The sequence below is a fragment of the Botryllus schlosseri genome, chromosome 8 (genome assembly GCF_051294905.1).
Source record: "Botryllus schlosseri isolate E-star chromosome 8, Bs_hap1, whole genome shotgun sequence".
In the NCBI taxonomy this organism is placed as follows: domain Eukaryota; kingdom Metazoa; phylum Chordata; class Ascidiacea; order Stolidobranchia; family Styelidae; genus Botryllus; species Botryllus schlosseri.
The window spans coordinates 1,663,640-1,675,609 of record NC_137243.1 but is presented as its reverse complement, the minus strand read 5'-3'; the positions used below and the strand labels follow the sequence as shown (position 1 = coordinate 1,675,609).

The 11,970-nt window shown below is 43.0% G+C and overlaps 2 protein-coding genes across 2 annotated transcripts in view; one reads left to right on the top strand and one right to left on the bottom strand.

Moving 5' to 3' along the window:
* Window positions 1–11,970, top strand: part of LOC145444391 (uncharacterized) — a 35,369-nt gene that overhangs the window by 10,482 nt on the left and 12,917 nt on the right. Inside the window, exons 9-15 of the mRNA XM_080322371.1 lie at window positions 82–196; window positions 1,148–1,335; window positions 1,533–1,795; window positions 2,688–2,895; window positions 3,611–3,731; window positions 4,803–4,984; window positions 5,348–5,510. Coding sequence (XP_080178497.1) covers window positions 82–196; window positions 1,148–1,335; window positions 1,533–1,795; window positions 2,688–2,895; window positions 3,611–3,731; window positions 4,803–4,984; window positions 5,348–5,510 — 1,240 coding nt within the window. The remainder of the gene's footprint in view (window positions 1–81; window positions 197–1,147; window positions 1,336–1,532; window positions 1,796–2,687; window positions 2,896–3,610; window positions 3,732–4,802; window positions 4,985–5,347; window positions 5,511–11,970) is intronic.
* Window positions 1–11,970, bottom strand: part of LOC145444419 (uncharacterized protein KIAA1143 homolog) — a 130,213-nt gene that overhangs the window by 105,917 nt on the left and 12,326 nt on the right. The window lies entirely within an intron of this gene.

Sequence of the window (11,970 nt, the reverse complement as noted above, 5' to 3'; positions counted from 1 at the left end):
CCAAGCCCTGGTATCGAGTCAATATGTATACATTGATTTAGCTTGACCATCCCATGTAAACGCGTCGTTGGTCTATTCCAGATTCAAACGGAGTCGTGTGGCGGCAGCGGTTCGTGGGGAGAGTATTCGCAATGGAGCGTTTGTACCAAGAACTGCGGCGGTGGTGTGACTTACAGGACACGAGTGCACTCATGCTGTGAGTAATTCTACACTGACACGACCATTGCGATTTTAGCGATGTCACAGAATATTGATGTACCGGGGATATCTAGATATCCCTGGATGAGTGTGTATGATAATAATTAGGCAGCCCATGACCGAGCGTAACATGATACTTGATCGCTTCTCCTTTTTCTTGATCGATCGCGCGTACGTTTTCTGCACAATGTGTATCGTGTATGTATTAATCTGCTCAACACAGTGGAGCTTCTCGACTTTCTAGGCTTTGTGCTCCCCGACATGAATTTCGTAAGGTTCATTGGTCTTTGCATTTAGTTTTGTTGGAAACGTCTTTTGAGTCTCTCTCGCAGTCATTCTTCATTGTCTCTCGCTCCCATGCGTCCCCATCGTGGTCTCTTCGCGACTGCAGTGTTTAACCAACTGCGCCACTCGCTTCTCATGTGTATCGTGTGTAAACTATACACTATTCACTGTACGAGTGTACGTACAGATGTGTTATCGGCAAGTATCCGTCTGAAATCCAATTCTTTATTCAGATTTTGACACTATAGGGAGTTTTCAGCTTTTCCAAATAATATTAGAATACGAATGAAATCTTATGCGTTTTTTTCATATTAGATTACAATTAAAAGTAATTCAGTGGGAACAACTAGGAAATTGATTTTGATTCCGAATTGGAACGAATTTCAACAAAAAATAAAGTTCAATTCATATCATAGAAACATTTCACAGATTAGATTAGCAGCATTTCGCACTAATTAGTCAAATTAAACAACTATAACTATCAGTAGTTGTACAAGTTATAAAAATGAAATCTTGCTTGCTCCAATCAGTTTTAGAGATTGTCAATTGAGTGATCTATGAAATTATCGTTGTACTCGTACAAAATAAACCAACTCCCTGTGCTGTGTATGGAATGTGAATTCTCCACTGAATATGTTGCTGTAATGGCTGTCCACATTTTCAGCTTACACTCTGTCTGAGTCTTACGGATCGGGAGCGCAGAGAGAGGAAAAGATCTGTAACACGCAGCCCTGTTGCAGTTACATGGATTGGTCGCGATGGTCCGCCTGCTCAGTGACGTGCGGCTACGGCACAATGCAGAGATCGAAAAGCAACACATGTCCGCATGTCGAAAAGGAAGTGGAATCGAAGGTATAGTTAGTGGATCGATAGTCAATTGGATATATGCTGAGGTCGGAGAGATGTGATTGACAGAAGTAGTGAAGGTCTACTTTTTCGGATGATGTAGTAGGTATTGCTTGCAGTATACCCACGATGTGTACTTTGACCAGCAACTCTGGTGAATTCTGCCAACGGTATGCATTTCATTCCGCCCATTGTATTTCCAGTACTGTAGCGGCGGTCCCGGTCACTACGGAATGTGGACGCAATGGTCCGCGTGCTCGTCTTCATGTCCGGGCGGAACCCAAACCAGAATGCAGCGACATTCTTGCGAGAACGAAGACATGGTCGAGACTAGATTCTGTGGCGGCAATCCGGGATTCGGTCCGTGGCAGCAGTGGTCGCAATGTTCGCGCACTTGTGGGGGTGGATATATGACAAGGCGAAGACTTCATATCTGCGGCACTGAGGAAGCTGAAACTGATACTAGGTCGGTGTTTCCGAACAGTTTCAGCGTCCTTACACCTTGAGGTTTCGTGAAATTTTACCTTAAACATTTACGTCTTGTCAGAGTTGTAACTGATTCACGTGGCTCCGAGTCACAGGTCAATCTTGGTTTTATAGTTTTGAATCGAGTCAAGTCGAGTCATTTTCGATTCGTTACCGAGTTTAGTCTGAGTGCAAGTCGGGTAGCAAAGGGTCGACTCTGAGTCATAAGTGTTAAGACTCGAGTCTGATTCCAAGTCATTATGCTCACCTACTTGTTTGCAACTCTACTTGGGTTATATCGAACGCCTCACAGTCATAGCACAGCAATGTTCACGCTCCCTAACATTTTCATGCCATATTTTTCAAGTACCAGTACTGATAGACGTAATAATAATACTGTGGTAACTTTACTATTCTTCGAATATACAATGAAATGCCTGTCTTGGCCGTTGCAGTCTCAAGTCAATATGAATTAGTCGAGCCTCGCGCCATGGCCCAAGTACAAGTCGAGTCGATACACAAATTTGAGTCAAGTCGAGGCTCCGATAAATCACGATTCGAGTCGGACTGGAGTCGAGTCATTACAACCCTGCCTCTTACCCCTTATCCCCAATTGGTGAAAATCTTTACGCTACAGTACGAATAAACAGTAGATTTTCTGCCAAAATATTTTTCACACTGTCGACTTTAGTTCGAGACCACATCATATTTAGAGCGCTGTGCGTATCTGAAAGGTTGAAAGGAAATTGATGACAGATACTACTGTAGTACAGTATATTTTATCATTTTATTAGCACGGGCCTCTAACGTTTGTTAGGTGATTGCGTGAACCCCTAACCGTTAAAGTTGAGAAGCTGATGAAATTTCGCATGGCATGCTGTAATTGAATTTAGACGTTGTAACGACAACCCGGGCACCTATCTCGAGTTCGGACCTTGGGGCGCGTGCACTCGGACATGCCCGGGCGGACAAAAGACCAGAGTAGCGAGACATTCGTGTGGGCTGGAGGACAAAGTCGAAGTGGCCGAATGTGGCGGGCCGGGATATTATGGCGAATGGTCGAACTGGTCGACGTGCAGCGGGACTTGCGAAGGCCAGCAGGTATTGAATGCTATGTTGAATTTGTTGAAGTTTATCCTCGTTTGACTGGTCCACAATTTATTTTACGTCCAGTACGATCGTAGTGAACTCGACTTGGAATTTAGGGTGCGCACAATAAAATTGAATGTACAAATATGCCACACAAGATCCAGGATGAGGCCTGTTATTCCTAAAAAAAAACATAAATTATGAGCACTCGCGTGTGTAGTACAAATTGGCAAAACTTACTTGGGGTAATTCGAAAGTAGCAATAATTCGTGTCTGCTTCCTTTGCTATAGTACAAGTAGAAATAGGGACTTCCAGGTAAGTGCAGGATTAAGTGTTCATAAATAACTGAAAAATTTCGAGTCAAGTGGAATTAGTCCAAAATCATGTGCTCGTCAATATTGTGTTTGTCAATGTATAATGTGGTGTCTAACTCTGTATTCTAGACGTGGAGATAAGCACCATATTGTGCATTGGTACACACAAGATTGGCTAACACATAAATTATGTTGAAATGTGGTGTCTTACTCCACGCCTTGAATTTGAAGTGCACTTGAGTAAGTTATAAAAGCCTACTTGAGTACTCGGAAATAGTATAAGTACTTCGTTACTGATTACTTCTGGTGAATATCAGTATGCTGCAAATGTCGTGGATTATATGCTTCTGAGATGTATTAATTAATATTATTACTATTACTGTAAATTTTAACTTGATACTGCGATTTTCAGACACGCATTCAATTCCACACGTGTGGCCTATCGCCAAACTCGGAACGTAGGTCTTGCGGTAACGGAGGTTCGTACGGACAATGGACCCAGTGGACCCCCTGTTCAAAGACCTGCGTCGGGGGTAGGCCTTGAGTCTATTGTTCTCTACTACAATATTTTTACACTAACAGGAATGCATTCACTTATTATCAGTGTGGATGAGTGCTTAAAATTATTGCACCAAACCAAACTCTGTCAACAAAAGGAGTTCGCGTACCACATGAAAATAATACATTGAACGCTCTCTCGCTTGAAATTTCATGCTGGTGACGTCATATTTTGTGATACGATTGTTGATATACAATGTTCTTTCCAATTCTCTTCTAGTCGCTGACGATTACCCCTGACGAGTGTCAGCCGAAAATATTCGGGTTTATTTCAATATGAATATACTATTCAATTGTATATTGAAGTTCTGTACCTCCAAGAAGCTCTTCAAATAGAATCATCGGGAATTTGCTGTTCATAATCTCTTTCGTGTTTGTTTATATATGGAGTCCCGAAAGTATTACCAAGTTTCTCTGATGTGCCGTTTCAGCAAATTCTGAAGACCGAATTGGCAACCATGACTTATAAGTAATGCTGGTCGAACCCGAGTACCTGGTTCGATTCGATTTCGATTATTAGGTTTCGAATGGAGTCGAGTATTCAAATATCACTCACTTTGACACCATAGTAGTATAAAATGATGTGTAAAGTTGAAATATGTACCTTTCATGAGACCACAAAGAATGTAATATCAGTTTTACATTACATTAAAGATAATTTTGTATTTTTTCGACCATACCTGTTTCATTGCACTTTGTGATAAAGCTGTGGGTTTTTATCACGAATTCGCTGATACATTATTTCCGCTTACGCGCGTATAGCTTTTTACTGCATGTTTTGTAAGCTGCAACACGAGTGATGGAAATTTACAGCCTTTCATGGTGGGACATATAAATAGTATGGAAACTATAATTCTAGTTGATAAGAAAAGTCTTAGTGACAACAAGGAGCGTATATTTTCAGCTCTGAAAACAATCACCTTTCACATCTGGAATCGAATCAGCAGAATCAATACTCTATTCAGATGTGAATACACGAATCATTGTTAGCAGCCCTATTGAAAGTAATGGTTGGCTACACATGTGCCATTATTGTATGTTACCAGGTCAACGGACGAGACAGCGCTATCATTCCTGCAACCTACCTGTCATGACGGAAAATAGTTTGTGCGGGCACAAGCCCGGATACGGGCCTTGGACTCTCTGGTCCGCTTGCTCCGTTACATGCGGATCGGGAGTTCAGACCAGAACCAGACACGGCACTTGCGGTAACCCGATGGATTCAGAGGTTGGTATTGAGAGTCTCTACCAGGGATATAATGACACCAGTCGCAATTTTTCGTTGACTCGAGGTGATTTGTGTATCTACACGACTCGTACTCGAGTCATTGCGCATGGCATGTTATGTCCTATAATGAATATGCCCTACTTATTACAAATCTGAGTGACCTCTTCTTTATGAGTCGGGCGTGGGTGTCTTGACCTTCGCCGAATACCCGGGATTGGTTCAACAAACATCTGGGGTTTGTCTGAAACCCGGTTAAGAAGGTATCTCCTTCAATACAAATGTAACGAAGTCAAACATCCGGCGACATTCTATGCATCCATGCCTTTGGTATCATCCGCTGTATTGACCTCGTATCCTCTATAGGAGCGTAGATGTGGAACGACGCAATGCTGCCGGTTATTGGAATGGAGTCAATGGTCGCGATGCAGTACTACGTGTCACGAAGGGCAGCAAAGCAGGACCAGGGTTACGACGTGCTCTAACGGGCAACCTATCGATACTCAACTTCGAAAGTGCAACAATGGTGGTAAGTATGGAGGTGTTGTGTTGAAAAATCTCCCTGATAATGTATTGAAAGTTGGGCAATGTAATGTTAGATGAGGCAGTCGATGACGAAGTATACTCAAGTAGATTTGCTTGCTTTCAGTACATGAGTGGTTAGGATATTACACTACTACTGCTTCTTAACAATCCACGGTTTTTTTTTGCAAAAACTGAGCATTAAATACATACTATTTTACTTACTCACAAAATGTACCTGAGTATAAATTTACGAAGTTACGTATACTTCTACATGAGTAGAAACGATGAATACTTCGACTACCTCCTAATGTTAGTCAGTATGTTAGTAAAGATGGTGCAAACTCATTACAGGATTGTGCGAAGTAGAACTTCATGAACTCAAACGCAAATGCCCCCTATTTCCCAACCTTGTTAAAACATTGGGAAAGGTTATTTCCATGTAATAGGCTAGGTTATACAGTAATCCTGGGGCTGGCAACTTACGGTCCTCAGACAGTTTCTTTTCTGAAAGATGAATTCTTACCTTAACGATTGTATAAATTTTATGCGTCACTGAATATGAATCCAAATTCCCCATCCTGAGAAAAATGGCCTTGAAACTAGTTGTTCTGTTCGGATCTACATCAACTTGCTCGCAAATATTTTCGACCATGAACTGAACATTTAGGAAGAAAAATCTGCCTCCCAATCTAACTGATGTTTACGTGCAGTCTTTACTAAAGGGTTTCTCCGTCCGACATGGAGCCAGAGTTCAAAGAACTTTTTGACAACTTTGTCCGACCACAGATGTATCATTGACTTCAACAGCTATTGCAGCACATTACGTTTTGGTCTATATGCTTTAAACTTGAAGTTTACATTATATTAGGGTTACCATATTTTGGAATCGGCAAAAGAGGACACTTTTTCAAAATTTTCAAACTTTGAATATCGAAGGACCATCTTGAAAAAATGGTAAATTTACCCACTTCGTGGTCGGTTGACTAAGAATAATGTCCACATTCCGGCTCAGCTCCCGGAATAGCCGCCAGGGCGTTATTTGAGTGCTGATTTACTGTATCTGAGTCGAATTTTGCCCTATATTTAACGAAAATTCTCAAAAAAAGAGGACAAGTAGGACATTTTGGCGTCCTGGGAGGACATTATCAAAAACCTGAAAAATGAGGACAAATCCTCCTAAAGAAGGACGTATGGTAACCCTAATTAAATACGATCTGTTCCTTTTATAGGTAGATAAATACGTGACTAATCTATCGATGCAGGAGTCCGGCCCGCCAACTATACTTCGTTTTCCCGGCACTCCAGTAACCGGTAGTTAGAATGATATAATGACACACATACAACAGAAAATGAACATGATAGTACATTAATCAGTTATTACATGTTCAGTAATATGATGGTCGAGATTGTTTGTGCTCTGACAATGTCTTGATTGTTTGGTTGTTGATGAAAAGAGCCAGCCGCATTGCATATTAAATATACAAATCACTTAGTCTTCAGAGGTAACATTGTTTAAAGGCTACATTCAACTGGATATCTTGATGGGAACTGTTATGTTCGTGCATTTACGTTCGGTGTCGTAGAACTCTTTCTTTCTATAGTAATTTCAGCCAATCATTATTTCCTCGTGTGTCATGCTTGTATTTATACCCTGTGTTCTGTTGTCTCGTGGTCTTTCATTTAACTGAACTGTGGATCGTGTCGCTGCCGTTAAGTTACTATGCTGATAATATACTGATTCTGTATTGCAACCTCGTCGCATTGAGTTATTGTTCAAACAAGATCAAGAACATAACAATTGGTGTCAGAAGTCGGATCGAAGTTATTTCTGCGACGAATATATATCATGGAATCGGGTATTTTGAAAATTCTCGAGAAGCAGCAAGAGATGATGGTACAACAACAGGCGAAGCAGCAAGAGATTATGGCGCAACAACAAGCGAAGCAGCAAGAAATGATGGCGAAGCAACAAAAGCAGCATGAAGAAACAATGGCAAATCAAAATGCACAGCGTAAAGAAGATATGGAGCAGCAAAATGCTCGGCACAGGGAAGATTTGGACCAACAACGCGCACAGCATAAAGAAGATATGGCACAGCAAAAGCTGCAGCATGAGCAAGCCATATCGCAATTAGCGCAGAGGTTGAGTCCCGGTGCGTCAACATCTGAAGCTACCGCTCCCAAGTTTGATTCGTTCATCAAATCAAAGGAGAAATGGGACCAATATCTGCAACGATTCAACCATCACCTAGCAATTTACGGCATTTCCAACATGGAGAAGAAAAGAGCGTGTCTACTCTCATGGGTCGGACCTGAAACGTACTCGCTCCTACGTAATTTGTTTGGTGCTGCTGATGTCAGTGCGCAAACCTTCGACGCGTTGACTGAGAAGTTGTCTACACACTTCAAGGACTCAATTCATGTGCAAGCAGCCATCAGGTACGAATTTTACAACTGTAAAATGCAACCGGGACAATCGTACGCCGATTGGATCGCTACTCTACGCGGAATCTCCAAGGATTGCAACTTCATATGCTCAAGAGATGGCTGTGATCAGAGCTACGTTGATGAGCTAATGCGCGATCTCATCATTAAAGAAACGCCGCACGCGGATGTGAGACGGCATTGTCTAACACAAACCAATCCATCCCTCGACGACGTTCTCAAAGTAGCCGCAACACACGTGAGAACGCTGGAAACCGATAGGGTTATCCAGGGCCAGAACCCTGAGTAGCGGTAAAGATACTTCCATCGTCAACAAAATGACTGGAAGCTATCAGAAGGGGAAAAAACCTTCCAAATCCATTCAGGGCAACTTCCCGGAAAGACTGAAATCCTGCAGCCGCTGTTTCATCGATCACCAGAGAAAAGACTGTCAGTATCGACATGCAGTATGTCAGAAATGTGGTCGTAAAGGTCATATCAAACCTGTGTGCATGTCTACGAAACCTAGTATCACGCAACAGGTCACATCCGTCAATTTCTGCTCAGTGCCACTCCTCTCCTTCGACATCGATCAACTATATCGACGCGTGGGAAACCAGCTCTGGATCAACTCCAGCATCAACGGCATTCCGTTGCCGACACAGTGGGACACTGGTACACCCTCCGCCATGGTGGGATTGACTGGGTACAAAACTTTGGGCTCTCCGAAACTCTCAGCATACCATTGCTCTTTCGTAGCGTATGGCGACAAGCCACTGAAAGTGAAAGGTATTTGCACTGTAAGCGTGCAGGTGGGTTCTGAAGTTCGAGTTGGCTTAAAATTGGTGGTCCTCGACGAACACCGTGGGCAAAACATTTTTTGTCTCGATTGGAGCGATGCTTTCTCCATGACCGCTAAGGGAACGTCTGCTTAGGATGCAATTTCCTCGCAGATGGTCAAATCGCAATCATGTAATACTATTGACATTTGTGATTCGAACGACAAATTGGTATCTTTTCAGTCCAAATTTCCCTCCGTTTTCTCTAATGTATTAGGACGATGCACCAAGACAAAGGTGACAATTCACTTGAAACCTAATGCCAAGCCCGCATTCAACAAGCCACGCCCTTTGCCTTTCGCAAGGCAAATCGCTGTTCAAACCGAATTGGATAGATTAGTCAATCAAGGTATCCTCGAAACAATCAATTACGGTGATTGGGCAGCACCAATTGTTGCCGTCACTAAGTCTAATGGATCAGTACGCATTTGTGGTGACTTCAAAGCATTGAATCAACAAATTCAGATAGATCAACATCCCCTGCCCTCCTTGGATGAAATTCTTCACAAGTTACAGGGTGGTTGTATTTTCACGAAAATTGATCTTGCCGATGCTTATTTTCAGCTAGAATTAGATGATGATGCGAAGAATTTGTGTGTCATCAACACGCAATTCGGTCTATTCCGTTATCGACGCATGTGTTTCGGAGTCGCATCTAGTCCCGCAAATTTTCAACGCTGTATTGATGCCATGATCGCCGGCTTACCCGGTGTTGCTGGTTTTATCGATGACATAATCATTACTGGCATTGATGAACGCGATCATTTTCGCAACTTATCGCTACTCTTTGAGCGCCTCACCGAATACGGTTTCACCGTCAACTTCGCTAAATGTGAATTTTTCAAAAGTAGTATCGAGTACCTTGGTCACATAATCGACAAGGACGGCAAACGCCCGTCTCACAAATCCGTTGAAGCAATCAAACAGTTGCCTAAACCTCAGGATGTTCGCCAGCTACAGGCTTTCCTGGGCAAAGTCAATTATTATCGCGCGTTTATTCCTAATTTCACGAATAAAGCCGCTGCCTTGTACCGTCTTCTTCAAAAAGACGCGAAATTCATTTGGAATACGGACTGTGACGCAGCTTTCTGCTTTCTCAAAAACGACGTAATCGACGCTACGCAGTTAGCTCATTATGATGTAAACAAGCAGCTCATTTTGTCAACTGATGCTTCTCAATTCGGAATCGGCGCTGTCCTCTCAATCGAATCGAGCACAATGGCGAAGAGAGACCGATCGCGCACGCATCGAAAACGCTTTCCGATTCGCAAAAATCCTACTCTCAAATAGAGAAGGAAGCTCTGTCAATCATTTACGGTGTCACTAAATTTCGTCAATTCTTGTATGGTCGAAAATTTACGCTCGTGACGGACCACAAACCGCTTTTAGCTATTTTCTCGCCCGACAAGAAAATTCCCGTGATTACAGCGCAACGCTTACAGCGATGGGCACTAACGCTAATGGCTTACCAATACGATATTCGCTTTAAACCGACTAATCAGCACGGAAACGCCGACGGTTTATCTCGCCTACCAAAAGGCCCAGACCCTGAGTTTGACGAACTGGAAACTCGTGAAAACGCGGAGATCGTTCACGCTATTAATATGGCATTCGATGGCTTGCCGTTAACTCGCAATGAAATTCGCGACGCGACGCTGAAGGACAAAACCATGAAAATAGTAAAATTATCCGTCACTCATGGTAATTGGAATCCAAAGATGCACATTGATGATTTTTCTTGGTTTTCGACTCGCAAACATTCGCTTTCTCTGCACGAAGACATAGTCATGCTCAATATTGATGGTTTTCAGCGCGTAGTAATTCCGCAGTCACTTCGCTCGCGAGTCTTATCATTGTTGCACGAAGGACATTGGGGTATCGCGAAAATGAAGCAGATGGCTCGACGTTACATCGCATGGCCTTCCATTAATATCGACATTGAAAATCTCGTTAAGAGTTGCGACGCTTGCCGTAAGGTAATGAAAGCGCCTGATCGTCAGTATCGCGAATGGCCCAAAACTTCTGAAAGCTTTGATCGAATTCACTTGGACTTCGCAGGTCCAATAAACAATAAAATGTTTCTTGTCATCGTCGATGCGCATTCGAAATATCCTTTCGTTAAAGTAATGAATGTCGGTTCTACCACAACCTTGTGTGTGGTCAACGCTTTGAGGGAAGTCTTCTCTATCGAAGGCTTGCCCATAACAATTGTTACGGATGGCGGGCCGCAATTCACATCGAATGAATTCGATACGTTTTGCTCTAATTTGGCAATCAGCCATATCGTATCACCGTCTTTTCACCCTGCCTCGAACGGGAAAGCGGAGCGTTTCGTCCAGACTTTAAAAGCTGGATTAATAAAAAATTGCGACGGGGGAAAAGATCTCAACTTCGCGCTCCAAACACTTCTCGCTACGTACCGATGTGCACCGCACCCGGGCATAGACTGGAAAACGCCTGCCGAGATTTTACATGGTCGGCAGCCGCGCAATTTGTTAAGTTTGTGCTCGCCCTTCGACAAATCGAAACCCGTTACGCCTAGACAATCAGTCACTCATTTTGAGATTGGTTCCTCGGTTTACGCTCGCAGTTACCGAAGCGGACCAAAGTGGGTTGCTGGCGTGGTGACGGAAATACTGGGGCGTGTTGTGTACATCATAAAAACAGATCATGGGTATTGGAGGAGGCACAAAAACCAACTCCAACCACGCTTGATTTCCACTGGTCATGATACAGCCACACAGGAAGTTGCTCAGCCTCAACAGTCCCAAGCTGAGCAACCATTGGTCAGGAATAGGGCACAACGTCCTGCAGCTAGTCCTGCTCGATCGTCGGGCAGACGTAATCCTCTTAGAAATAGGAAACCCACCGATTTCTATAGACCGTAAATGTGGGCAACCCTCTGACTTACAAGGGAGGACTGTTATGTTCGTGCATTTACGTTCGGTGTCGTAGAACTCTTTCTTTCTATAGGATTAGTAATTTCAGCCAATCATTATTTCCTCGTGTGTCATGCTTGTATTTATACCCTGTGTTCTGTTGTCTCGTGGTCTTTCATTTAACTGAACTCTGGATCGTGTCGCTGCCGTTAAGTTACTATGCTGATAATATACTGATTCTGTATTGCAACCTTGTCGCATTGAGTTATTGTTCAAACAAGATCAAGAACATAACAGGAACTATGGGCTTGGCAATAACAAT